The sequence below is a fragment of the Abramis brama genome (genome assembly GCF_963993115.1).
Source record: "Abramis brama genome assembly, chromosome: 6".
Taxonomy (NCBI): Eukaryota; Metazoa; Chordata; class Actinopteri; order Cypriniformes; family Leuciscidae; genus Abramis; species Abramis brama.
Genome location: NC_139968.1, coordinates 23232043 through 23259712, shown reverse-complemented (window position 1 = coordinate 23259712; position 27670 = coordinate 23232043). Strand labels below are relative to the sequence as shown.

The 27670-nt window shown below is 37.7% G+C and overlaps 4 protein-coding genes across 7 annotated transcripts; 1 reads left to right on the top strand and 3 right to left on the bottom strand.

Moving 5' to 3' along the window:
* Positions 1-1768: 1768 nt before the first annotated feature.
* safb (scaffold attachment factor B) lies at positions 1769-15247 on the bottom strand. 2 transcript variants are annotated; one of them, XM_084117855.1, is made up of 21 exons: positions 14940-15247; positions 14443-14530; positions 13920-13987; positions 13584-13820; positions 13073-13126; positions 7246-7294; positions 6047-6491; positions 5647-5693; positions 5472-5569; positions 5237-5386; positions 4845-4942; positions 4714-4757; positions 4540-4622; positions 4307-4452; positions 3917-4213; positions 2781-2912; positions 2647-2683; positions 2463-2563; positions 2311-2369; positions 2175-2229; positions 1769-2059 (listed from the first exon to the last, which is right to left on the bottom strand). In XM_084117855.1, exons 1-21 carry the CDS (start codon positions 15090-15092, stop codon positions 1939-1941), a joined length of 2562 nt encoding a protein of 853 aa, XP_083973981.1. In that variant the 5' UTR covers positions 15093-15247; the 3' UTR covers positions 1769-1938. The 2 variants fall into 2 exon arrangements, with proteins under 2 accessions (XP_083973981.1, XP_083973982.1); XM_084117856.1 differs by having other exon boundaries at positions 7246-7291.
* A 480-nt stretch (positions 15248-15727) lies between these two features.
* On the bottom strand, positions 15728-22156 carry malt2 (MALT paracaspase 2). 3 transcript variants are annotated; one of them, XM_084117874.1, is made up of 17 exons: positions 22021-22156; positions 20060-20214; positions 19799-19965; positions 19565-19695; positions 19335-19485; positions 19062-19249; positions 18846-18942; positions 18716-18760; positions 18592-18633; positions 18305-18508; positions 18013-18190; positions 17850-17924; positions 17646-17773; positions 17125-17274; positions 16851-17008; positions 16505-16642; positions 15728-16413 (listed from the first exon to the last, which is right to left on the bottom strand). In XM_084117874.1, the coding sequence occupies exons 2-17, from the start codon at positions 20194-20196 to the stop codon at positions 15982-15984; spliced, it is 2421 nt and encodes an 806-aa protein (XP_083974000.1). In that variant the 5' UTR covers positions 20197-20214; positions 22021-22156; the 3' UTR covers positions 15728-15981. The 3 variants fall into 3 exon arrangements, with proteins under 3 accessions (XP_083974000.1, XP_083974001.1, XP_083974002.1); XM_084117875.1 differs by having other exon boundaries at positions 21856-22109; XM_084117876.1 differs by lacking the exons at positions 20060-20214; positions 22021-22156 and having other exon boundaries at positions 19565-19718; positions 19799-19905.
* Positions 22157-24217: 2061 nt separating this feature from the next.
* On the bottom strand, positions 24218-25175 carry mrpl54 (mitochondrial ribosomal protein L54). Its single transcript, XM_084117248.1, has 3 exons — positions 24995-25175; positions 24687-24843; positions 24218-24583 (listed from the first exon to the last, which is right to left on the bottom strand). The coding sequence occupies exons 1-3, from the start codon at positions 25110-25112 to the stop codon at positions 24451-24453; spliced, it is 408 nt and encodes a 135-aa protein (XP_083973374.1). The 5' UTR covers positions 25113-25175; the 3' UTR covers positions 24218-24450.
* Positions 25176-25188: 13 nt separating this feature from the next.
* fam32a (family with sequence similarity 32 member A) lies at positions 25189-26749 on the top strand. The gene is made up of 4 exons (XM_084117249.1): positions 25189-25496; positions 25679-25838; positions 26006-26059; positions 26155-26749. The coding sequence occupies exons 1-4, from the start codon at positions 25429-25431 to the stop codon at positions 26221-26223; spliced, it is 351 nt and encodes a 116-aa protein (XP_083973375.1). The 5' UTR covers positions 25189-25428; the 3' UTR covers positions 26224-26749.
* Positions 26750-27670: the final 921 nt, after the last annotated feature.

Below are 27670 nucleotides of genomic sequence, written 5' to 3'. Positions count from 1 at the left end.
AGGCATATACAGACTTGTTGATCTGTTTTGAAGGAGGACCACAATTTAAATTCAGTTTCTAAAGTATAACAGGAATTTGTAATGAGGTTTGCTCAGGGAAACAATGACATGTTGGGTCCCCCACATCCATGTTCTTCCAACTTCCAAGGCTTTAAAAAGGATTTTTATTTTTGTTTTGGGAAACTTCCATAAATCTCATTGTATAGTTGACTGTGGGGGAGAACAGAAATTCTCATGGGTGTGTGGTACAGCAATTGAAATTCCAGCTCTGCTCAGGTTTTGTTCCAAATGGCTTGGTCCACACGTCAACGTATTTGCATTAGAGAACATGTGCCAGTTCAAACAGCAAAACATCGCTCAGACATGAAGCAATGGACAGTATTATTAGGAATGAGGACAACCAGCAGTTCTAGGATATTGGTCTTGTAGACAGCATTCATTTATCAAGAATTTCTTGGCACATTTCAGCAGTATGATATATAATGAGAGTTTTATGACCCCCGGACATTTCTAGGAATGCTGACTCCACCTACAAAACCTTCAGCCTGGATGTGATTGGCCACCAATGCACGACCTGATCTAAGTTAGTGACATCATTCAAGATGCCTCCCAAGAAGGCATCCATTTAGGCATAGGTTACTTTAGGACATTGTGGAACTGATACACCACCCACCAACTTCACCTCCCAGGATGTCGTCTGTTACCAAAGGTTCTCCTGAGTTCCTTTGAACTGTATCATTTATCTTTATTGACAGCCAATTACTCTACTACAAGAGTTAATCATATGTAATAACCATAACAACTATGAATTCCCACCCCCAAACAAAAGTTGCACATTACCATGGCTAATTTCAAGCTAGCAAAGCACAATATCCCCTGTGGAGTCAGTTTGTTATCATAATGATTAACTGAAAACAGATTCAGGAGTGAGTTCAGAGCCTCAAATTTAGGACAACGTCGCCCCCTAACTTATAAATTAAATTCTGAGAACAACTATAAGGAACTTCAACATGGGTTCAGAAAATACACCAAGATAAAATATTCAGGAAATGGTTTTCCCTAAGCCAAAAGGTTTAGTGAGGAAATTGAGGGTTATTATTAGATATCTAAGTGATCTAATACTCCAGTGAATAGACTTGCACAATGTGACTGTTGATCTTCTGACATTTAAAAGCATGTAACAAGTGCATTTATTTTTGACGGTTTATTAGATTAAAAGCCACAGTCCTCCTACGACATGGAAGTCACGCTCTGAATAATCAAGATGTATTGTGCAATTGGCTGGAGGTCATAATGGTAATGCCATCCATTTGCTTAATTTAGAGTTGCAGTATGCCAAAATAACATCTCAATCTGTAACCAACACTATAGAGATGCCACATATTATTAGCTGTGTTTGCTAAGGGAACCATCACTATAACATTAACCCCAAGTACTAAATGAACCTGTTCAGATTGGATGACATGAAACACACTAGCATAGTTTCTTCAGAAAATGTAAAAATCTACTTGCATTCTCACAAGCATTCTTCAATTCCTCCAATTTTGCTTAGACTAAGAGCGCCACCTAGTGGCAACATCATAGAAAGATGAGTGTACCACCTTTATGTAAAGAAAACTCCACTATTTTATTGAAACATCAAAAACAATTGAACAACAATTTCTTGGTTTTAAAGACAGGTTCCATTTTAGCAAAACGTTCCTGAGCATTCAACAAGTGAAAAACAGAAAAGCCTAAAATCTAAAGATGTGGAATGGAGGGGAGGACAAAAAAAAAAAAAAAAAAAAAAAAATCAAAATCTCAAACTTTACACAATTATCTGTTTGTCTTTACACCATCAAAATAAAAGTGGACTTAAAAATACAATTACAAAGCACGATTGGCAATGTACAAGCTGCAAAGTTTCTTTTCACATAACAGATACACAAGGGGTTTAAGTTAATAGCGTCGACCAAAGGCTCCGCCACCCTGTATACCACTACCCTGAATCATTTGATTCGGTCGATTTAAGGCTCCAGAGAGTGACTGGGACGTCCCTGTCTGCATGTATCCACCTCGGCTATGGAGTAGAGTAGACAAATATTAGTTTCATGTGCAACAAAAGACATTTCCCATGATACTCTATTTACACAGTTATGTCTAGCCATGACAAACAAAAGCCTAAACCTTGATACCTTGCCATTCCACCTCGTGCCATGTGACCCTGTCCCGGAACACCTCGGTCTGCTCCTAAAAAGAAACGTAGTAAGTTAGAAGAGAGGATAACATGCAACTTCTTTTGAACATAATAGAAAAAAATAGTAGACATACCTTGCCAGTTTCTGTCCCCGTCCATTTTACGCCCAGGCTCCCAGTCCCTGTTGTCACGACTTCAAACAAGAAGCAGAGCAAAACAACTGAGTGAAGAGAATTTGCCATTTAATGAGGCGGCACATCTGACTAGATGAGACAAAAAGACCTACCTGCCAGGCACCGGCCTCATAGGATTCATTCCACGCTTGTCGTAGCCGCCACCCCAGTTGTCACGACTGTCCCTGCCATGTCTTTCCCGATCTGAAAAGTGCTGTAAATTGAGAAAGGAGGATAAGATGTTTTCCAATACCCGAGGATCAAATCTAATGAAGGTCTGTGAAGGGCTTTTCTTACCTGGTTGTCTCCTGACAAACCACCTCGGTTGTCTCTCCTGTTTGTAAGGGGGATGTAAATCATTACGATATAGTAGCAAAATCTATAGACAAATATCTAGACAGTTGGCTGCTGTTAGACAGAGCTGGCATTACCTGTCCAGAATATCATCCTGATAGCGGCTGCGGTCTCTGTGGTCAAAGTCTTGGTAGCGGTCTTGGCGTCCAAAATCCGACCGTCCATAGCGATCATCCATTGTCATTCTCTTCATCTGCCAGTCATCTTTTCTGTATATTTGGAAAATGAAAAAAATAAAAAAATAAATTATAATACTGACACGCTGCATCCCACAGTCTAGGGCTGCACGATATCAAAATATCGCAAATGTGTAATGGTTTATGATAACAGAATAATTTTTACTTCAACAGATTATGAAAAGTCCAATTTTTAGGTTGACGCAGAGAGTAGAGAATAGACTGGGCACATGACTGTTCCATACGTGTGACATGCGTAATGTTATTAGGCGCAATAAGCGACGCCTAATTTCAGTTCTCTTCCGCAGCTTATATGACCAAATATACACAAAATGATGTCAAAATGCCCGTCTTGGCGAGTATTCATGTAAACTCAGTCAATTGTGTCTTAAGAAAGAAAGAGCTTGTCACAATATATTGGTTCCAAAAGTGACAGCAGCCTAATAAACCTGCTTCTGTGTGTGTGCTTAATGTTTAATGTTAATCAAACAATAACAGACAAAGAGAATATAACTCGCTGCTCTTGACTGAATAACTTCTGTGGCTTTAATAAGAATCAGTGTATATTTAACTCATACAGTGAAAACTAAGCAGTGTTTTATTTTTAAATTTGATTATTCAATTTCTGTTGTTAAACCTAACGTAGGCCTACCTGAAACCCTAAACCTCCTGGTTTAAACTGACATTAAAATGACACTTACTTTTTATGCAATGCTTCAGTAAAACACTGCTGTTTACTTTCAAAAGTTGAAGGGATGCTTAAATAGAATAAGAAAGGTATGTTGTTATATTATGTTCAGTTTTTAATTTTACATTTATTTTAGCATTTAGCATTTAATGCTCTTAGCATTATCGAATTTAACGAGTTATCACATATCTCTTCAATATGGTGCAGCCCTACCAGTCAAAGCTGACAAATCAAGGTGCTCCTGCTTCGTGAACTTACCCAAGGAATCAAGTAGAGTTGCAAGTAGGTGTGGAAACCTTGTCTTTTACTGGTTTGGCAAAACTGTTCGGCAACCCTACTTTATGCATACCTGCCATCCATGTCGTAAGGCCTCTTGACGGGACGTCGGTCCTGTTCAAAGCGTAGCTGATCCTGTTGCCGTCTCAGCTCCTCCCTCTCCCGATGAATGCGTTCCTGCTCGCGCCGGCGCTCATACTCTATTCGGAGACGTTCACGCTCCAGGAACTCGCGCTCCCTGCGGTCGGCATCCAGCCGCTGTTTCTCCACCTCCAGAAAGTTGCGCTTCCTCAGCAGTCTCTCCCTCTCCTCCCGCTCCCGAAAGAGGCGGATGCGCTCGCGTTCCGAACGGCTGTCACGGTCTCGCTCGCTGCATCGTAAATAAACCCCAGTTGGAAAATTGCTAGATTGATTTTTAGATCAAGACTAGATCAGGGCCAAAGGATAGAAGCATCAAATTTACCCAGAGTGCCTGCGTCTCTCCACCTCTCTAATCTCTCGTTCCCTCTGCCTCTGACGCTCTCTCTCTCTCTGCTCCTTAATTTGGTCAAATGACAAAATGTCCTTCCTATCCTTGCTAGAGGATTTACGGTCACGACTCTTAGTGCTCTGAAACAAAGATTGGTGTGTCATTTTAAAGTTTTCAGAACCACACAAAGTAATCAGAATCAAAATGGTTAAAACCACAAAACATACTCGTTCTTTGCTTTTTGTCTTCACGCTGATGACTGGCTCTCCTTTTGACTTGTCCATCACAACAGTCCTCTCTCCTCCTTGTTCTGTAACAGCAAGATTGAACCATTAAGATTTGGATACCCTTGCATATTACTGAAGGTAGTTACAAATGTGAACGCAAGCTAATCTAGTTACCTTTTCCATCAGAGTTTTCAGACTTCTCATCCTTGTTCTCAGATCTGTAAGGATGAAACCGTATGATGAGACCGTTAGTTATTTGGCATGCAGAGATGTCTGTAAATAAATACCATTGATTTACAACTTACTTCTCTGTCTTCGAGTCTGAGGAGTGTCTTCTGTCACTGCCAGGCTTTTTGGCATCGCTTTTTTCAGCAGGCTTCTTTCCAGCAGGCTCGTTCTTGGCCTAAATACAGATACAGATCAATCAATTAGCTTTGACTCCACACCTCACATCAATACTGTTGCCAGCCACCTAATTCTGATGCAAAAGAGTTTAGAAATAAGGGCACTTGCACACTAGACAAAACTTTTGGAAGAAAATTCACGTTACGGAGTGAAAATAAAATGGGAATACAATAAATCAGATGTCCAAAAGCAGAAATTGTCATTGGTGAATGAGTTGCACCAATGGACACTCGCAGTTATCTCTGGCAAACTCTAGTATGTTAGCACCCAAATGATAAACAAAATCACATACCCTTTCAACTGAAATCATCCGGCCATGCAGTTCGGTTCTGTGCAGATGGGTGATGCACGTTGTGGCCTCCTCAGTAGAGCACATCGTAACAAACCCATAGCAGCGAGCACCTGGGCTTCGGGCGTTTGTTACTACTTTCGCGCCAACAACCTGCAAGTAGAAGCAAACATGGATCAAGACACCCTCAAACCTAAGAACAACATTTCCAATGTGTAGTTTTCTATAACATGCAGACCTTGCCATATTTGCTGAACAGATTCTTTAGATCTGTCGCTCTGGTGGTTGAAGAGAGTCCACTGACCCAGAGGTTCCTTCCGCTAGCAGCAGCACTACCTGATGAGGCGCAAGATCAATTTACAATGTCCAGAAACAATTTCTCAGTCAAAAGTAGTACTTCATTGCACACCCACCTTTATCATCTTTTGACTCAGGCTTGGTTGATGTATCCTCATCACCGCTAGAGAAAAAGAAAATAGTATTATGAGAACTTGAATGGGCAAAATGAACGGGATCACCAGTGTTGATTAACAAATACCCACCTAGTGAAAATACACAACCATAGTCAATGAACAAAGATTTGGATATTACAACTTGAATAGTCACGTGAAGCCCAATTACGTTAAACATACCTTGGACTAAGATGGCAAACCAAATTTCTGGTACATTACTTTTTGAAGGTAGAAAAAAAAAAGACAAAATGGTTGACGAAATGCGCAGTCGTTTACACCTCCCAAGAGAACCCATACTTGTTAACAAAGGAGCCAATGAAACAGAGAAAGCCATTGTTCTAGTAGACAGAAAACAACAAACCTCTTTTTCTGATCATCACCACCCTGTACAGAGGACTCTTTGACTTCTGAAGACTCAGCAGGTTCAGTCTTCTTGCATTCCTCGTCCGCTTCTCCTTTAGACGCCATTTCCGAATCAACTGCGCTTTCGATATCGCGCAGACATGCTTCGCTAGCATTAGCGGCCTGAGTGGAAGTGCTCTCAGAGTCCACCAAATTGTCCTGAACGTTTTCTTGGTCCTTGCTTGCTGAATCGACTTCACTTTGCTTTGATGCGTCAACGTCCATTTCGCAGGCTGGCGATTCTGCTTCCAAATTGGCGGCCTCCTCTGCGTTAGCAAGGTCGTGCACATTGTCTTCCTCTTTGTGAGAATCCCAGACTGAAGATTTCTCGTCTTCAGTCGGCTCTTCAGCGAAGTCTTCCTTAAGCGGCTCTGATATACAAGACCCGGCTACTTTCTCACTTTCTACGGATTTAACAGGAATAGAATGGCACAGAGTTTAATCACTTCTGAGACATTGCAATGTTATCGTGGAACTGGAATAGGACGTGGCCCTCTGCTTTCTCATACACAAGCAAAGGCAAGCTACCCTATGAAGAGACTGGAAAAACCAAAGCAAGAACAAGCAACAAGCTTCCAGACAACAGGCCATTTCTTTTCAGTTCACCTGCACCCTGAAGCTGAGGGCGCACTGTTGACTAGGGAAAGCCACAAGACCTCCACCACAACCGAGTGTCCATCGTCGACTTTAGTACTTGAAGTGTCCATGATAAGGAAGAAGCAGCTTGTGCTGTCTTTACAGGAAATTTGTTTCTTTTCAAACAAGCAAATGGTCCATTAGTGAAATCTCCAATTAACAAACTGAGTCCTACAGTGATTTTGCTTCTGCATGATCCAGTTCTTCTTGTCTTCTCTTCGTTGTCTTCATTAAGCAACCTAGAAACACTAAATTGCATCTGCAACAACCATTTAAACCAACCAATGTACTGACTGAAACAGATTACTGACTCTCTGCATATCTGTGCCATACAAAAGAGCATTTGAGTGACTATAACGTCATTCTAAATTAATACTAATGCCCAATGTCAGCAATGCAGAAAGCCAGTAATCAACTTTGGATTTCCAGTCTCTTTTTCCTGAATAACCTGATACATTTACACTAAAGGACCTTAAGGCTTCACCCTGACATTAAGAGCAATTCCAGAACCCTATACAGTACCTTTTTCGCTTTTGGTGTCCTCGCATCCAGGCTCTCCATCATCCTCCTGCTAAAGATAGAAAATGAGTGAAGACGGACAAAAGAAACCCAAACATGGGCGTATTTGCAGGTATTGACTTTTTGCCTTGGTCAATATTGTCCCCACCACTTTTTGAAACATCTCGCAGCACAGATGTATCTAATACAAAGTTGATACTCCAGTTGATTAACAATTTGTTTGTTCATGTTAAATAAGAGGCGATCTGGCACTGAAATGTGTTTTTGAAATCATGCAGAGTGTTCAATGATGGAAGGCAACTGGACGCTGTGATCAATGATGGAAGACAACAGTGTTCTCTTGGTGCTCGTGCAGTCTTCACATTAGGGCTGCACGATTATGACAAAAATCACTCCAGGTGAATAGAATGAAAATCATACCTGCATGCAAATCGTTCTCAGTTAACACACGACGTACCAGTAACGTGATTTATTGGTATTTTACTTTTATTTCATGACTTACTAATTAATTTACAACGTAACGACGTCGCATGCTCATAGTTTCTTTTGCACTTTATATACAGTGAGGTGATATACAGCGCGCTGCCGCCGCATTCGCATGTGCAATTGAAGAGAGCAAGGTGAGAGACTTTTTATTTCAGCGTACGCTTACGTCACTGGTAGTTCCTATTCATACTTTGCACGTGACGTCACAAGTACTGGCTGGCGGGCAAGAACGTCGTTCTCCAGCAATGAAACCCAGTAAACTAATCAAGGATCTACGTTATAACGAGTCATTAATGTATTTTAACTTGTATGTTTCATATACTACTAGTATTTAACCGAAGCTATAGATTGTGAAATTAAACATTTCTCGTTGTTAATGTGTTTTTTATAATAAATAAACATCATATTTGAGCTTCAAACAACTACATTCTCGACTGAGAAACTCTTATAAATACATTTCGTGACACAATAACAGTCGTATTTTAAATTTTGCGGTCTTTCTCCTTTGCTATTGACGCAGCTCGGACTCATCTCGGCAAAATTCATTGAAAATAAATTACTTCCGGGCACTTTGACGCTCTCGCCGGTGGCGGTGTGAACGCACAGTAACAGCTGTCGTCTTTTGCTAACACAACAACAAAAGTGTGTGATAGGTTGTTTTGAGGTTTGTGATATCTATGGTTTTCAATGAGAACCAGAGATGACCCAACAGTAGAGCTAGATTATTTACGGAGGAATTATTACTGCTCGATTATCGTAAAAAACCTTGTCTGCTTTACACAATTTAGCTACCTTGGAGTTAATCCTAGTCCATAGTTATGCAGCTAGCTCGCTAACAGACTTGATAGCTACTAGAAAGACCTGGAACTACAGGACTCTACGTTGAAAATACCTGTTTGTTGGCCGCCAGGTATCCATGGTAGTCACGTGACTGCAAAGTATGAATTGTGCTGGGTTCTCTGTAGTAGTCGTGATTTGCCTCTCATAACATAACATGCTCTAAACACTAAAAACGCAGAGTGGATATTGTTTTGTAAGCACGGCTTTGAACGATTACGTAATCGTGGCATCCGTAAAGGCCGGCATACACTGTGCGATTTTCGTCCGATTTTGAGCCAAATTCTGACTTGTGCGACTCTTTTTCGGGTCGGGCTGATTTTCAGCTTTGTCGTGCGTCGTTTGTCGTGCAGTGTACAGGGGAAACGAGAGGCGATAAACCTCTCCCGACCGGAAATCGGATGGTCAGAAATTTTGGCCGCTCCTCGTGAGGGTATCGCACAGCTTGAAGCAGAGCTACGAACGATTGCCCTAAACTCAGTGTTTTTCCCCTCACTACGCCTGTGCGAAAACAGAAGTTTAACCATTTCATCTTTAATGCAGCAAGAAAGAAAACGAAAAGAGGGAGATCTAGCTATCAGACTGGCTGCAAATTATTGTTGCTTACCTATAGTTCGTGTTGCAAAATGGATAAACCATATTACCCACGTCTTCCAAGCCACCTGCGATGTAGCTACACGTGTCTCTTTTATAAATTTGTTAAACAAGCTGTTTTTGAAATAAAGCTGATTTCATTTTCATTGATGACTGATTACTGCAGTGTTCAGACATATTATAGACTGTTAATAATTTTAATTATAGGCCTATAATTTATTGTAATCAACCTAAATGTTTTTAGACAATTTTCAATGAGGAGTAAGCTTCTATGTAATCTTCGCAGCATGTTGATTATGCAGTGATGCGCTATGAAATTATTGCATGGCAAATTAATTAGGCTATAATAGCCTATCAAGTTAATAATAAAAGTAGGCCTTCCCTAATAATAATAATAATAATAATAATAATAATAATAATACATTAACACTAATAATAATGTAATACATAAATTGGAAATGCTTAACACTCTTGATATTGATAGCTGATGCTTGTTTTGACAATATATCTGGATACACGATATCATGGTCTATTGGCGCAACCCGGCACGGGGGTTTATCGCGCATATTTCACACGTATAGTGTGAGCACATAAAATGTGAGCTTTGGCTTTACATCGCATGCGATCTACTCGTTCAGTGTGAGTAGGTAACCTTGTTGAAATCCCACAGTGTATGCCTGCCTTAGAAATTAGAAATTCGATTAATTGTGCAGCCCTACTTCACATAGACGAGCGCTTCAATCTATTGCTCAACGCTGTTGTGGAGACTCTCAATTCATTCCGGTGAAATCACAAAAAAATGCACACAACTTTGTCCCTTCACTTGATATACAATCACTGATGAACACCAACAAAAATTATACCACCAGTCCATTAGGACACACAAATACTTATTCACTAAATAAATACTCTTGAGACTAACATCAATATATTACAGTAGATGTAAGGATGAAACAATTTTCATTTCAGTGCATCCCTAAATTGAAGTGCTCTATTTTCATACCATGAAAAAAATAACTGCTTTACATTAAAATGTGATCTGTAAAATCATTGTGCATCACAGATAGACTTGAGTCATATATTGCTGAAAAGGTCTTAACTAGCAGAGTACTAGGACTGTGTATCACTAACAATGTCACGATACGATACGCATCACGATACTAAAGCCACGATATGATACGTATCACGATATGGATCAATTTGGAATTTCAGAGTTTAGTAACAGTAATATATGTTTATTGTATAACCAGTGTTATAACAGTTGTGATCACTGAAAAACTATTTAGTTTTTGTCATAAAAAAACGAAGAGTTAAATGAAATAAAAAACTTGTCACAAAAAAGCTTAAAATGGCTCTTCCTTCAGTAGCGCAAATAAATACAATAGAATAAAGATAGCCTACCAGTAAAGAGAAAACTTTTTGAATAGGTCTAGCACTAGTATTCAGAAACTAGAAACTGAATAAAGTAATCAAATGCAAAATAACACTGGGTAGTATTTTAGTCCTGACTAAATTAAATACATAGGCTATTAATCCAAATTCTTCAAATTAAAACTATCTTTTGTTGTTTTGTCCCTTTAAGAGCTAACGTTAGTGCACGGATCCTGATTTCATTATACTGTCCCATCATGCGTTTTATGCTGAAGACATAACCGATTGTGTTTAGAGGATACTCAACAAGACCGAAATGTTTGACATAATTTTGCGTGTTTTTGTTTGTTAAAGTGATATAATCCGCGAAAAATAACTTTTGTTACTCGCGAGCTGTTTGTGAGCACGTCGAGTATAAACGCCTCGTCCGTTTGGGGAGGTGCGCGTGCAGGCAGCGGCGACTCGCGCTGTGGAGCCAGGCGAAAAAACAAACAAGGCTTCACGCTCTTTGTGAAATTGCGTCTCGCAGAAAGTTTTAAAATGACTGATCTGATTGTCTGTTGTGTCTGTCTGTCTGATTGTCTGAAATGATAGTCTGTGTGGATTAATTTACTCATACAATACATGCTAAAGTGCAGGAATGATTAAAATTATGCGCAATACCCGCGCCGAAATTCGAGCCCTGAATTGGCTACATAAGCACAACAGTATCGATACGCGCATCGTCAGGAGTTCATGACGATGTATCGTTGTATCAATATTCTGAGCACAGCCCTACAGAGTACAACAAGCACATTTGTTTCAGTTAGCCAAGTATGGTACTATACCAAGTATTTGTATGAAAAAAGGCCTATGACGCACGTGTAAACAGTATACAGCTTTTGTACTAGCCATGTTTTGTAACTTAACAAAATATCAGTAAACCATAGTAGATCACATTTCTTCTTTTTTTTTAGAGCAGGTAGTCTCAAACGAGCCCACACACCACATAAGACAATGCGTCAATCACAGTGACATGACATGCTGCTTGGCTCTGGATCTGATCGCATCACGATCATGATGCAGTGTTTTCCTACGTCATTTGAAAGTTCAACCGATGGAAACAGGTGGGTGGATATAGTGGTTAAGCACAATGTGTTGAGACCAATCGGACACTGTTTCACAGCTGTAGTGTGCTTGATCGCTCAGATATAAAGATCTTGATTTACCATACGCCATAGAATAGAAGCGCACAGCTGAAACAGCGCTGGAAAATCACTCATCCATCCACCAGGATCTTATCGTTTATTCTATTAACTTTTGTTTACTCAAGTAGTTCTTATGTTCAGTAAAATCACTTGTTTGGAGGGTTTTTTGGACCCGTGGCTAATTATGATTCGAAATAAATGGCTAGCCTATCTAATACAGTGAATGGCTTTTTGACCGTCCATTTACACATTCTTTCAATTGTGACCCATATTCGATTCATGCGTTTACACTTGCCATACTATCTAAAACATTGCGCATGCTTAAAGGGGGTTCTTGCACAGATGGACGACCGCGAAATATGCTTGATGCTAGCTTTGCGATATATGCGAAGTTCGCCAAACATCACCATGATTTTGAGGCGGAGGACGACGAAAAGGGCCATCATTGAAGCCTGCGCATATGCTTCAGTTATTGTGTGCGAGAGAGATCTCAGGACTGGTGAGAGGATATCGTGTTTAAATATTGGCTTTAATTTTAATTTTTAGGATGAGCAAGCCAACCTTTGATAGGTTGATATATGATATCTCTCTTCATTAAACTGTGAAGACGTTGCCTAATGCCTCAGAAAATCCGATCTGCCTGTTTACATGACAGTCACACTGGCACATATCTGATTTATTTCCACATATGAACGAGGCCTGAAACCGATCTCGAAATATCCGAATGCATACGTTTTTTTTCTGTTTACACGGTCATAGAACTGGACTGGAATTGGGTCACATTTCACTGACAGTGTAAACAAGGCCAGATACATTTAGATAAGTTGAAATGAAGGACCAACATGGACCTTAGTTGAACCAATAAGGATTAAATTAAGCACAGTTTAAAGCTAATCTAGGATTTGTTGACCTGGGCTTTATTTTAAATTGATTTGTGAACTGGTGTTGCACAAGTTAATTTTAAACACAGATTAACAAATTGGGGATTAGAATTCTATCCTGCGATTAAAACCTCCATTTACGATTAATTTTCTCCGTCATGATGGATTCGCCATTGTAATTAAACAGTAACCATGTTTATATTCCATTTCCTCCTTTGAACACCAGAAACTCTCTCTGATGATAATAGCCCTTGCCAATTAAGGAAATAAACTTGTAGAATGTCAGCTGTCTTAATAGACTGCTACGTAGAGAGACCGTTACTGATAAAGTAGGTAATGAAAATATTGCGGTAGCGCGTACAAGATTTCATAAGCCTGGAAATATATTTATAGTATCAATTAATGGAGTAATAAGGCAGCATATAACGTATGACAAAACAACCGCGATAAGAAAAAGTCAACTTCCTTGAATACCTGACACAGCACTTCCTGGTTTTCATCCATGTCTTCGTCAATAGCCTTTATTTCCTGAAAGCCAAAGAAAGTATCACTCAATGTGCAATAAGAACTAGGGTTATTATTGTTAACTAAAGCTATAAAAAAATATATATATAATATACAAATTTGTAAATTGAAAGAAAGCTAAAATAAAATAAAATATAAATATTAGTTGGAAAAGAAACTAAACGAAAATTAGAAATGCTGCCTTGGCAATAAACTGAAATAAGTTTAAGTTGAAGCACTAACATTTTTATAAGGAAATAAATAACTAAAACTAAGAAACTTAAAATAAGTTAAACCTAAATAGCAATATATATAAAAAAAGACAAAAGCACAATGAAATTACTAAATATTAAACAAATTAACATGAAGACTAACGATAAAACTAAAACTAGTTCAAAATATAAATAAAACAATAATACAAACTAAAATTACACTGATGAGAACTGAGCTGCGGTATCATTAGCTAATATTAAAACCTCACCTCCTCCATTTCAGATTTACTCATAACCGCTTCATCAGCATCCTCCGCGTTGTAGTTATTTGTGGCATCCTCCCTCAGGCAGCCTGCGCTTTCTTCATTTGATAAAGTATCTAGGACCTCTTCGTCATATTCGTCTCCATCAGGCCCACCTCCATTGCCCATATCGGCCTCATCCAGAACATTCATGTCCATGATATCCATATCATGAAGGTTATCTGGTATAGCATCTGGGTCCTCCTAAAGGAGATAAAGAAATTGTTAGTTTTGATAAAACTATGCAAAATAACTCAACCCAGTTCAGATCACATCCATCAACAACTTCATATTACAGAGCACCTGGCCATCAACAGAGTCCTCCTCAAGGGTGCCATCTTCAGCCTCATCAGGTTCATCTTTGCTCTTTCCTATAGACAGAAACAAATACCATTTCAAACCAACTTAAAATCCCCATGAAATCAAAACTGACGGATATATCGGCCACCATATCGGAATTGGCTAATATATGTTAATTTTTTATGTTATCGGCCTAATACGATGTATTAAAGCCGATAAACAATGGATTATTTCATTTGATTATTATCAAATGCGCACTGATGGTTTTCAATTGCTTGAAATATGATGGAATAACTTCAAAAAAGGAAATACAGTTAAGTGCAACATGCAGCACAAGTCTATCATATAGGCTACATAAAATTATAATTTTGGATGAACTAATCCTTTAACTATCGTGAGATCAGTATTGTGTATAGAACCGAATCATGACATGAATGTATTGTTGTACCCCTAATATTTAAATTAAAAACCTTAAAACACAGTATATCAGTAACTTACATCAACGAGAATACATCTCGCTTTTTACCTTTTGGAGTTCGCCTAGGTGTTTTCTTAGGCGTTATCTCAAGGTGTACAACAATCTCATCTGGATTTCCACCCTCTTCTTCAATAGCCTGAAATGAAAGTATGACACAGTCAAATACAAGAATGATTGCCATTCATTACCTATTGTTTACAGTGTCACACAACAACTCATTTTTATTCTACACTGACAACCTATTGTATTCGCTGCATGTTACGTAAGCCTTGAATTCAAAACATAATGCAAGGCCAATTCGATGTTTGAAACAGTCGTGCATAAAGAATGATATACATAAACTTATAGGGCACGCATAACAAAATCACAGTAACAATCCAAAACATCATTCATAACAATAAAACCACCAGAGTACGAATATAAACAGCACATGTACTGCATAACGTTACACCCCAGTAACTCAGACCATGCAACGCATGTTTATTCATATGTAGCATAGAGTTTATAATTGATGAGATAATGGATATTTCTCGGGGTCCACTTGCCTTTTTGAGTCTCTCTGAAAGCAGGCTTTTATTGCCGCTGATGTCGAGATTTCGGCGCTTCAGCTCGGCCTTCAAATCGATCACTCTCAGCTCCGATAATTTACGAACCCCCGCCTCCACAGGCCCCACATCTGCTGTCGAAGAGTCTGACATGTTTTCGGGTTGTGAATATAATCGTGGAAATAGACCAATGAGTCTCTTTCTACCCCGCGAGCACTCACCGGATTGTAGATAGAACACGATATACAGCGTTTCTCACTCGAAGCAAAATGGCGCAGTCGACTACAGCCCTGCGCATGCGTCTGCCTTGGGAGGTTTTGGCGCATGCGCATAGACGTCATAATATTCGCGGTCAGTTTGACAGGAATTTGCCAGCGCGGGAATGTGAGATTTTTTTGCTGATATTATTTTGTAATTAATTCCAAGAAAGTTTTAGCTGATAAAATACACTCCAGGTGGCGATAGATAAATAATATTGTAGACAGCTGAGAATTGTAAAAAAAAAAAAAAAAAAAAAAAATTTAATAGCCTAGTTATTTAATTTAATTAACGTTAGGCAGATAGATACATAACATTCACATGCAATATATTGTTTAAGTACACTATGACAGGAGTGCGGGAACCTAATATAATATTTAGCCTTTTATTCCAAAAAATAAAAGGTAGGCTACTTGCACTTTTAGTGGGTAAAAAACAAAAACAAAACAAAAACATTCTATTAGTAATTTGTATTGTATTCTATTGACATTCAAGTGATAGATACATTACAATCATTTCCACAGACAGAATCATTTGTGGTGTACTTTAATGAAAAATCAAACAAATCCAAAATAAGATAATTTAATGCACTGGTAGATTTATCAACAAAACAATACTGTAAGCTGTAAGAGTACATCAACTTTCTCAGTTATATTACATTCTTAGGCTTCTGTAACATATGGCAGATAGAGTGGAAAAATGACACTTTAACATATTGTATATTATATACACAAACTGTAACAGTTTGTAATGCATCCGACGCACAGCCCTGAACACTTCCCTGCTAAATGGAATTTGGTAAGTTGCTAAATTTAAACGGAAGTTCCTCAGAAGAAGCGCTAGGCAAACTCTTGATGGCAGGAGGTTCTTCAGACTCAAGAAACTCTGGACTTACGGTTTCCTCAGGTTCATTCTTTAAACCAGTGTATGTGGGTGAGTCCCTGGGTCCCTGACAGTAGGACCAGGATGTAGATGGAGATCCAGTGTAGGAAAGGTTTGAGTCAGACAGGTTAGCTCTGAAGCTTTCACTGAAGGATGAAGACTCCATTATACTGGACATTTGCAGTTCAGTGGAGGAAGCAGGAGATAGTCGTGGCTCGTGGAGGTTGAGTTTTGACACTAGAGGCTTGCCTACAGTGACCCTTTGCTCTTCCAAGACCTCTTCATCCAGATTAGTATACTTGTAGTGTAGACACACAGTAAATGAGAGCTCTTTCTGTGAGGGGAAAAGCAAGTAAGAATACATTCCATATAAGTAATACATTAGATATACTTTGGACATATTGTACAAACATGAGACTCTATACCTTCAGCCTTTGCAGGGCACTAATACGAGTAAAGAGCCGAGGCTGTTCCAAAGGCAGTAGATCATCTAGGTTCAGTACTAAGCTGCCAGCCTCACGGAGACTCTCCTGATTGCTGTGCTTCAGGTCTATTTCGGGTCCCTGAAATGATATCAGTCGAAACTGAATACAAAACAATGCGTCTTGGGCTATGTTTTTGACAATCTACCAAAGATACACAAGTTGAAGTGGGGCATGAAAAGGTAATGAATCTTATTCACAGGAAATCAATTAATGATACATCTTTTATGTTATTTTCTCATGACTAACTCAGTAAATTATTTGCAGATCTACAAGAATGTCAGTTTACCTCTGTAAAGTCAGAGAGCTGAGCAGAGCATGACAAAATGTCTTCAGGAGTCTCCAATATCCGAGTGTAGATTATCATGATATTTGAGAACTCTGCAGCGAAACCGAGCTGTACCTTGACACCACATTTAAACTGAAGACAGCGGCTCTGTGGGATGACTGGAACCATTTACACAAAATCAATATGTTTCAATATTTTCTGCATTTTATCTACAGCCATTGTACTTTGCATAAGGATATAAACTAAAGGGTTTTTTATTATGAACAGGTCCCACCGTGCGCGATGGCCCACTGTAAGTTCCGTGTTGATGCTGTGACTTGGCACGTTGGAGCTTGAATGCTGTCCGTCAGGGCACGACGCTCTGAGAGATTACTGCGAAGTTCCAGAGCCTGCCGGCCACGAGTGATTTTACACCTTCCCATGTCTGCAATGGACATAAACTCTGTAAAACTGTGCAGTCACACTTGACATTCAAGAATTTAATCTAATAATTATATCTGCTAGCCAGGGCTGCGTTTCCCAAAAGCATTGTGAACCAAGATGATCGTAGAGAACACTGGTGGTAATGGTCTTTACGATCAACTTGGGCTCTTTTGGGAAACGCAGCCCAGAGCAGTTCAAATGTGAACATTTCCAAAAATGACCAACACTCTCAATTTGAGAGAAGTTTATGATGTAGATGTGGCTTAAAAGTATTTGCACATTTTGTAACATCTTGTCTGAAAAGTAATTCAAACAAAACACTGATACCAACAATGAATTGTGGATAACTAGGGAACATCTTTAACCCCAAACCTTCTGCTACTTTGTCAAGTAGGACCGTGACCTTCTCTGGCTCCATCAGTCTCTTCTTAAGAAAGCTCATGAAGATTCCATTAGAGAGATCGTCTTTATTTACTTCAAATGCTTCGGCATCAACACACCTGAATCCAGAATGCGAAGATTGCAATCACAATTTCTAGACATCAATAAAATTACATGTCATTGCATTAGACTCACGTTGCATAGCCAAACACAATGTTTGCGGTCACTCTCAAGGGGCCAGGTTGTGGGATGCTCTCATCATTTGGGTTTCTGTATGAACAACACAACTGCAGTCAGGTTCAAGTAATATTTTAAGTACAATCATTCAGAAATAATAAACTTATGAATCAAACCACACCGTTTCCGACACATGTCCAAAAGAAAAACATTAAGTCCCGTCTGGCGCTCTTGCATGCGCTGCAACACGTCCTGCACCCAGAGACAGTGCTTGAAGGTATAAGAGGCTGGAGCATCGATGGGAACCATGAAACTGTTTCCATAATTCTCATAGCCATGACCAGCAAAGTACAACAGCCCTTGAAATGGCAGACAGAGATCAGATGATCCAAACATATATAATAAACAAACAATCAGGATTGGCATAACATTCTACAGCTGCATAAATCCAACTGACGCAACAAGGAACTAACCATAAACACCTCGATCCAACAGCAGCAGGAACTCAGTAACAGCACTATGCATCTCCTGACAGTTGAGGTCCAGTAGAGAGACGACTTTAAAGTCCAACTGGCGTAAAAGGTTTGTCAACTCATGCACATCTGCCATGGGAGCTCTCAGCTGCCGGTGATGCAGGTAGTTCATATTCCCCATAAGCAGTGCTACCTTGTCAGTGGCTATAAATTTGTGAAGTGACAAGATTGACATAGCAGATCATATGAATACAAAAAATACCAAGAGTAATTGCCTTATCACTTACCACAACAATCACCCATTTGCCTTGGACCCGCATCAGAAGCACCTGTAAAACAAAAGGTGCATGTGAGTGACAAGAAAGCATCAGTACATATGCTTAATCATACAATTATATAGATCATTCTTACCCACTTCAGTTGTTTCCCATGAGACATCAGAAGAAGAAGCAGGACCTGAGGGAAAATAGGCCATGTTATGAAAAAAAATCATTTATATTTAAGGGAATGATTATGGATCATGTTGTCTCAAGCTCCTTACCGATGTTTACTTGGACCTGATCGCTCCACATTTCATGATAGAGGTTGTAAACCCTGCAAGTATATGTACCTCTGTCCGCTGTGGTAATGCATGGAATCTGTGGACAAGCCCATGTTAAGTACACTGTACACCAAACTTTGGCATAACCCTTTGCATTTTCTAATAAATTATTCTACACGTTCAACTGTGATACTTAAAATTCAACTTAATGAGTACCTTTAAGAAGCTTCTAGTACACTTTGGCATTGGAAGTTTGTTAAGGAACCATTGGAACTGTGGAGGTGGGTTGGCCTGAGCAACACATTCGAGATAGAGAGTGTCTCCCTCCACCAACACTTGAGGCCTGGGTTGCTGAGTAATATACAACCCACTAGTTGAAGAAGGGAAGTAGCTACCGCTGGCACCTGCAGATGACACAATGTATCAGTGTTGAAGGAAGTTTGATTCCTTCAAGTCTGAAGTAAGTTTTAAGGTGAAATATTCACACACCTGCACTTGCGCCTCCAGGCCTCAGTAGACGTACATGGACCCAGCTGGAGAAGACGTACTTGTCCCCAGAACTTACACGGCAGATGTAATGGCCCTGTTGAGATGGACTTACAGGATTCAGGACCAGCTCTGGGCCACTGCCTCCTGGCATCTACCGAGAACATAAATAATCAGACTAAGGATGACATTTCAAATCAGTAGGCTTAGTTACAGAATGTAGTGCAGCAGACCTCATCTTTGCCTCTGAACCACTGGTAGGTGAGCTCCACAGGTCCAACTGCTCTGCAGCTCAGAACCACGGTACTTCCCTCTGGTACCCGCTGACTCTGTGGCTGCAGTGTGATGTTAATATGCTCCATCACTACCCAAAAACACAAATAATACCTGGGTGATATGACCCACCCCTTTGGGTTACCACCTCGAATTAGATTAGATTAGATGTGTCCCTATGTATATTTAGCTACCATGTGTAGTAATAAATCCAACAGCCTCTCTGTGGTCAATTTTCTTCAGGCATTGAAGCAGGAAAGCCAAAGAACACCGTCTATCTGCGAGGAGGGCAAGCAGGTATCGGCCAGGACTGCCATGTGGACTTAGTACTTTGATAGAGCAGTCAGTCAGCTCTTTGTCACTGCAAAGAAGGAGATTCTGTAACTGTGAATCAGTCATAACCATGCACGATATCGGCTAGTTATTCCACACAATTTAGCCTATAACAAACTTACCTATAGCAGAATTGTGGCTGCTCAGCCACTGCCTTTGCCAGCTGTTTCCAACCACACTCTAGATTGTCTAGCATGTAACCAAGTCTGTTTAGCTCTGTCTCACTCAGGCTTTCTACACCCAAATTCTTGTCCTCCATAATTTGATCAGTGATTATCTGAGAAATAAATGACGAGGTTTATTTAAATGTATCATCAGACAGGAGTTATTTTCCCCAGTTATTCAGTAAAATGTTGGGGCATTAATATAATTTTTACTCTAGGTATGATACCTAGAGTAAAAATTATATTAATGCCCCAGCACACTGCTCATCTTTTATAACTTTTCATTTTTCAGAATAAACTATAAACTATCAGCTTTCCAAACCAAACCTTTACAGAACTTTGTCCCAGACAGTGTATGAAATTCCTAAAATTTTATGGTGTTATGTGAATGTTATGTGCCTTTTAACCCACATAACAAATATCAAAACCAAATTTAAAAAATGTACACCACACACTGGTAGTTTTTGGGGGGCTTAAAGTCCAAAAAATGTGTATGTGCACTTGATCCAGTAATACTAACACTTTCTATTCTATTCTATTCTTAAAAAAAAAAAAAAAAATACATGTACTGCATTAGATTAAATTGAGAAGGGTCATAGCATTGTTGTCCTACTGTTAGTTTAACTGCTTCTATTGTTCTCATTTGTAAGTCGCTTTGGATAAAAGCGTCTGCTAAATGAATAAATGTAAATGTAAATGTAGGTGCATGGTGTAACTGTCCAAAAAGAAAAATTCCCATTTAAAGACTGCAATTCTTGAAAAAAGAAAAAGAAAATCGTTATATGGGCCTATTGTTTTATGCATAATATTTTATTTTGAGCTGAATAATTAGGTTTAAAAATATTACTAATATTTGAAAAGCTTTTGACCACCAAATTGAAAGGTGGTGTGATATACTACTACTACTACTACTACTAATAATAATAACAACAACAACAGTAAATTAACTGGAAACTAGTTCAAATCTTAAAACTTGCTTGCTTACGTTGCTTGACATTCTTAAAGTAATTAAATCTAAATTTTGTAGACAATAGGCTACTACACGTTTTTCAAAAATGTATTAAATCAACATGAATATAAATTTACATTTCTGTAATGTTGCACAAGTGTTTTAATCTCGATTTGTGAACAACTTCTCTTTTTTTTATCAGCTTTGAAATCCTTATTTGTCGTTGTTCCAAATCTAAATTTTGTAGACAATACTACACGTTTTTCAAAAATGTATTAAATCAACATGAATATAAATGTACATTTCTGTAATGTTGCGCAAGTGTTTTAATTTCGATTTGTGAACAACTTCTCTTTTTTATAAGCTTTGAAATCCTTATTTGTCGTTGTTCCAAATATAGGCATATCTTTATTTATTTTTAATCATATTAACACCGTAATCTCAAACAGAAGAAATCTCAATACATATTTTATATAAACGTTCTTTGTTCCTGTAGCCTACGTTAATAAAACAGTGAAAACCAATCAACATACCTAGTAACATGAAAATACGGAACCGAATGTTTATTTTTTAATTTCACGACACAGCTGGCAATGCGCAACGAAATGTAAGTTTAAATAACCAATCGTAAAGGCAATTAATAAAATAAAATTAGCTCTATGATATCATTGCAATGCATGATCAGCAAAGCTCCAAAAAGGTTATAGCTTTTAGTAGATTTAATTTCATTTGAAAACAAAATATTTAAAAATTAAAGGCTCTTAAATTTAATCTTAACAGGCAAAAAAAAGTAGGCTATATTTACCTGTTATACGGTAATTTAGACTCCAGGAAGTGAGTTTATACCGGGCTCGTAAAACGCAGATTATAAAGTGACCGAGGCACAAATACTGATAATTAAAGATCTCACTGAATTCACTCTTGATTTACCAATAAAGTCAATCGGTCTCTAAATATCCGTTTAACTTACCTGAATGTGATTTACTGCGACTAATACTTATCAGGATCCGCAAATCAATATGGTAAACATCCGCAGCAGTTCTGTCTTTTTCAGTCAGTAGTTCCTCTTTCTAACATGTATTTGCATGCACAGCCCCATCACGCGCAGCAATAGCTTTTTACTTTCACCTTCTCGCCACCTATAGCAGCAAGGCATCATGACAAGTCACTCCTGCTGAAGAAGAGGTGCAACCCTTACATATTAACTCACATAACCTAGATAGATAGACAGACAGACAGAGAGACAGACAGATAGACAGATAGATAGATAGATAGATAGATAGATAGATAGATAGATAGATAGATAGATAGATAGATTATAATTAATTATATAGTTAGATAGATACATTATAATTATTAGATATAGATAGACGAATAGACAGACGTTAGATAGATAGACACATACAGATAGACAGAAAGATGACTGATAGACAGACGGATGAAAAATAGATATAGACATACAGACAGACAGATACAGGCGAACAGATAGACAGACAGATGATAAATAGACAGAGATAGATGATGGATACAGACAAATAGATAGTCAGACAGATAGACAGACAGACGGATGATAGATAGATTGATAGACAGACAGACAGATGATAGATGGACAGGCAGATATAGATGAAAGATAGACAGGGATGGGCAGTATTTCAGATATTTAAAATACGTATTTGAAATACAAAATACTATTTTGTATTTTAAAGCCTTTGGAAAAAATCAAATGTAATTTGTATTTAAATACATTTAAGATGAGTATTGTTGTATTTTCAAAATACATAAAATACTTTTTGCCAGTCAGTCTCTTTATCAGGGTACTGATTTTGTGCATCAACTAGTTCAGACATTCAACATTGGATCAGCGATTTTTTCTTTTCTTTTTTTCTTTTATAAGGTGAGAATGTTATGATCAAATCTACTTGTTGATTAAAGTTAAAATAGTGCATTATTCACTTCAGTTAACATGAAAGAATAAAAGAAAGAATAGTTGATTTTTATCAACTAGCTTGTCAAATGTGTTTAAAGCATTACTGTTAGGGCTGGGTGATATGACACTACATATCATAGCGATGATATAAAGATTGAAATGATGGAACTTTTTCTAAATTGTTTACATAGATGGGCCTATTTGTGGGGTAAGCAAATGTATCCGTGCAGCTTTTAGTGGGCAGGAATTACTGGAACGTTGGAGTGGAAAAAGAAGCACTGATGAATGATACACCACAAAAATCTTCAGCTTTTAGTTTTACTATACATAAAAATAATAATCAAAAAGGGGTAAATGGTGTCAAATGAATCTAAATTAATTCTAATTTTAAATTTTAGATACACTTTCTAATTTTAATAAACTTATAGAAACAAATAAACCTTACATAAAATAAACATAAAATAAGCATTGGACTACCTGCAAAAAAAAAAAAAAAGAGTTTGAAATTCAGTTTATGCTGTGGAATAAAAACTGATATTGAGAATTGTGAAACCATGATATTGTTACTGTGAAGTAAAATTGAGATTTTGGTCATATCGCCCATCCATATTCTTTGCTAGATTGCAGAAAAGGTTCCCCCAGTTTTACATACAGTATGGATTTTTTAATAGTGTTCACCACAAGTAATAGACTACATTGTAACCAGAAATAAGTATATAAATGGCTGCTATTTTGCATAAGTTTATTTGTAATTGCAAGAAAGAAAGAAAGAAAGAAAGAAAGAAAGAGAGCGCAGAGATGAGGTTAGGAATGATAAGTCAGTAGGCCTATGTAGTTTCTTCATTCACTGTGACCTACGCCTGCACTGGATGGCCAATTTCACTTGTATTTTGTGTATTTTCAAAATACAAAATACTGTATTTGTATTTAAATACATTTTTTCACACAGTATTTTGTATTTTAAATACATTTCCATGTATTTATGCTCATCTCTGAAGACAGAGATAGAAATAGACGAATAGATAGACATACAGACGAATGATACAGACAGATGATAGATACAGACGAATAATCGATAGATAGATGATAGATAGATACAGACAGGTAGACAAACAGATGGATGATAGATAGACAGATGCAGGCCATAACTAGAAAATATAATATAGAAATGATTTTTTTTTATAGTTAAATATTTCCACAATATTTACTTTTTTAAAAAGACACTTTTTGACATTGCACATTGATGATGGCATCAGAATTTTATTTGTTCATGTGACTGAAATGAGACCAATAACAAAACGACAACAATAGTAATATAAAGAATGACAACAAAACTAGCAAAAATACAACCACTTGATCCTCAGAAACAGGAGAACCAACACACCAGCAAATTTGGCAATGTCCGCTGTGCCTGCTGGGAAAGCAAAGGTTCACCCAGGCTTTGCTCTCAAAGAAGCATTCTGTCCATTCCCTCTACATCTTTTTGCCTTTATGCAGTTTATTATGTCTCCAAATATGCTCCTTCCTTAAAAGCTTACAGTATTCCCAACTGTCTGGTTCCAGTTCATTGAGTTTTTTGGGTGGGCCGAGGTCCAACTGAAACAGCCTGAAGACACGGGACAACAAATGCAACTTGAATTACAAACATGTTATTTTTGAGATGCAATAAATGCATTATAAAGCTCAAATTAAAATACACCTCATCATACCATTCTGGATACTCCTCCTTGGGTTTAATAAGAGGGTCCTCGCCCTGTTTCAAGATGTTGACTCCAACTGCATGCGTGCAAAGTCTCACTGGATCCTTGCACACTTCTGGACCCTTAAGAACTTCCTTTGCCATTCCTTTACCTTTTCCTTTCATTACTACGAGAGACAAAATCATATTTTATTAAGAAAATATATTTAAAATATGAATGCAAACCAATATAAACATAATATTATATAAAAACAAATGTTTTGAAAATTGGTTCTCCAAGGTCAGAAGACATATGTAATAGTACAAAATAAACCTTACCTGGTTTTTTAGCATAACTACGGTATTGAATAAAAAAAGTGTTGACAAAATGCTCGTTATAAGCATTCAGAACAGGCAAATTTATCCTCTTCATAGAATGTAGTACAATATGTGCCATTGTGCCTCATCGGATCTTCCACCATGCTGTCTGACTCTGAAGTGTACATGTACGAGACGTACTTCCGGATGAATCTGGAACGCGCATGCGCGTTTTGCGTACGGTCTAGTCTAGAAACTTCAGTTTCTTAAAAAAATGTATAACTAACATTCAGTGTCACATAACAATCCACAATAGTGCAAAATATTAGGGAATAAAATGTAAAAACAGATTATTAATCTATACCTTGTCACTCCTGTCCTGTAGAGGGCAGTCAGACCGAGGATAAGTTATAAACACCACCGACCGTCTGTTGTTTAGACGAAAGCAAGCCAACATGTCGGAGTACAAATCTGTCCAGAAAGGGTCTTTAAACCTGAAAGGAGTCTCTTTAGCAAGTAAAAAGTATGTATTTGTTTATTGTCATGCTTTTCTAAATATCAAAATCTTTTAGCTGTTATTTGTTGTGGGAAAATGTTGGCGTTACCTGTCACGATAGCCGTTAGCTGTTATGCTAGCTTTGTGTTGATGTTCAAGTTGTTATTATGTTTGCAGTTTTACTTCTTTTGGGGGGTTTTTTTCTATAGAAAAAAGAAGAAGGAAAAGGAAAGGAAGCGCTTAGAGGAGCAGGCTATGGCCTTAGAGGACCAGGCTATGACCAGTCAAAATGAAAACGGCACTAAGAAAGTTTATGTTGACAAAAGGACGCCAGCACAGATGTCATTCGACAAAATACAAGAAAAAAGGGTATTTATAACATTTTATGTTTGTCATCTATTGTTTTAGTGCCGTATACAAATAATAAGTGTGTTTTCTGTGATTTATTTTGAATTCTAAGTAATAAATTGTCAGTTTCACCTTGCTATTGGATTATAAAGTGATATTCAGTGTTTCTTTATCATTTTTGTTATTAGCAAATGGAAAGAATTTTGAAGAAGGCCTCCAAAACGCATAAGAGAAGAGTTGAGGTAAGGTCAATGATGTTTATATTCATATTTTCAGTTACGTGTGTGTATATGTTTGTGTGTTTTAATTAATTCATGAATTTTTTTTTATGTTACAGGATTTCAACCGACACCTGGACTCACTGACAGAGCATTATGACATTCCCAAAGTCAGCTGGACTAAATAAATGTCAGCGGCTTGTCAGCTGGATGCTTTCAGAGCAAACACACTTGCTATAATGCTAATTTTCGAACAATGAGTACTGAAAAAAAAAAGGTCCAGAGTGATTTTAACATGTTTCTGTTATAATCTGTCATAGATTTTCAGACCACTGTATGTTAAAATGTTAAATTTTCCTGCAATTGCTTAGTGAAGTCCACTTGTTTGCCTGCAGTGATCGTTAACTTTTGGTTAAACTATTTTAAAAAAACTCTTTACCTTGGCATATAAGTACAGGATGTTATTTTGTATTATTTGCATGCTGTAATGATTAGTAATAGTTGAGACCAGTGGATTTCACACATTACTTGTTTTACATTGCATATGGACAGCTTCATCTTTTTTTTATTACTCAAACTTGTGGATGATATTTTTTTTTTTTCATAAGATATTCATTCTGTGTTCATTAAATGTCTATGTTTGGCCAATCAGAGTTGCATACAGAAACCAGAAGCTGTGTAATAATTTCAAATAAAGACTAGTTATTAGTTTCATGAAGACTATAAAACACAATTTTTCCATTTAATAAAAATATTTTTGTTTCATGTATCTAAATTGCACCAAACAATACATTCTGAGTCCAAGTCTAACTTGCCTGTAAACAATGGCAATGTTGTGCCAACTAAGCTTATGTATAATACACTATGGCCTGGTTTAACAGACCTTTCAGAGTGGGCCTTAGTTCACTTAGGACATTTATAGCTTTTATAAATGTGCCTTAGAAAAAAAGCAATACTGGGTCATTCCATGAAATATGCCTTTTGTGTCCCTAAGATATAATCAGACAGAATTACTATAACAAAATATAAATTTGTGATTTAAAAACAATACTATATTATTTCATAGTCAATTTAATATATTAAATAATTAAAATAGCATTAGCATTTATGCTGGTAAGGTTTTTGGCTTGTCTCACTATGATTGTTCCTTTTCAGCAGGACTTTTAATTTGCAAATTGAAGGCAAAATGATACATTACATTTGCATAATATACTAAGTATAGTCTCATTGTTAAGCAATGTTTTGGCATAAGTATACATTATTTTGTATAAAATATAAATAATTGTATCGGTGTCCCCTTATTTCATGTCAGCCCTGTTACCCTCACCAAAAACCCGTGTAAAATAATGGTACATTCCAGTGTGCATCTTGAGACAACAATGGCACTGACATATTTCAAAACAAGTTGCTTTGAGTTAAAACAGCTCAAACATGCATTTTAGTCTGGGATTAGTAGCCCTGTCTGTGAAACGGGGTATAGATTTTAGTCAGGGTAGCGTAATTTTTGACAGGAATGAAAACGAGGCTTAGAGTGACAGAATACAGTGTGTTCAGTGGATTCTTGTACTGTTGTTTAACAACAATCCTATTGTTCAGCTGGTGAAAAGTATCTCGGGGAAAAAAAACCCCTCCGTA

Excerpts from the sequence above, each read along its gene's own strand:
- malt2 (XM_084117874.1), bottom strand. The coding sequence starts at position 20,196 with ATGGAGGACAAGAATTTGGGTGTAGAAAGCCTGAGTGAGACAGAGCTA. Across the intron at positions 18,634-18,715 it reads ATGGGAAACAACTGAAGTGG|GTGCTTCTGATGCGGGTCCA; the intron begins GTAAGAATGATC and ends TTTGTTTTACAG. Across the intron at positions 17,925-18,012 it reads TTGGACATGTGTCGGAAACG|AAACCCAAATGATGAGAGCA; the intron begins GTGTGGTTTGAT and ends TTGTTCATACAG.
- safb (XM_084117855.1), bottom strand. The coding sequence starts at position 15,092 with ATGTCAGACTCTTCGACAGCAGATGTGGGGCCTGTGGAGGCGGGGGTT. Across the intron at positions 14,531-14,939 it reads TTTCAGAGAGACTCAAAAAG|GCTATTGAAGAAGAGGGTGG; the intron begins GCAAGTGGACCC and ends CTTTCATTTCAG. Across the intron at positions 5,387-5,471 it reads TGTTCAGCAAATATGGCAAG|GTTGTTGGCGCGAAAGTAGT; the intron begins GTCTGCATGTTA and ends TTCTACTTGCAG.
- fam32a (XM_084117249.1), top strand. The coding sequence starts at position 25,429 with ATGTCGGAGTACAAATCTGTCCAGAAAGGGTCTTTAAACCTGAAAGGA. Across the intron at positions 25,497-25,678 it reads GTCTCTTTAGCAAGTAAAAA|AAAAAAGAAGAAGGAAAAGG; the intron begins GTATGTATTTGT and ends TTTTTTCTATAG. Across the intron at positions 26,060-26,154 it reads CGCATAAGAGAAGAGTTGAG|GATTTCAACCGACACCTGGA; the intron begins GTAAGGTCAATG and ends TTTATGTTACAG.
- mrpl54 (XM_084117248.1), bottom strand. The coding sequence starts at position 25,112 with ATGGCACATATTGTACTACATTCTATGAAGAGGATAAATTTGCCTGTT. Across the intron at positions 24,844-24,994 it reads TAGTTATGCTAAAAAACCAG|TAATGAAAGGAAAAGGTAAA; the intron begins GTAAGGTTTATT and ends TGTCTCTCGTAG. Across the intron at positions 24,584-24,686 it reads AAGGAGGAGTATCCAGAATG|GCTGTTTCAGTTGGACCTCG; the intron begins GTATGATGAGGT and ends CCGTGTCTTCAG.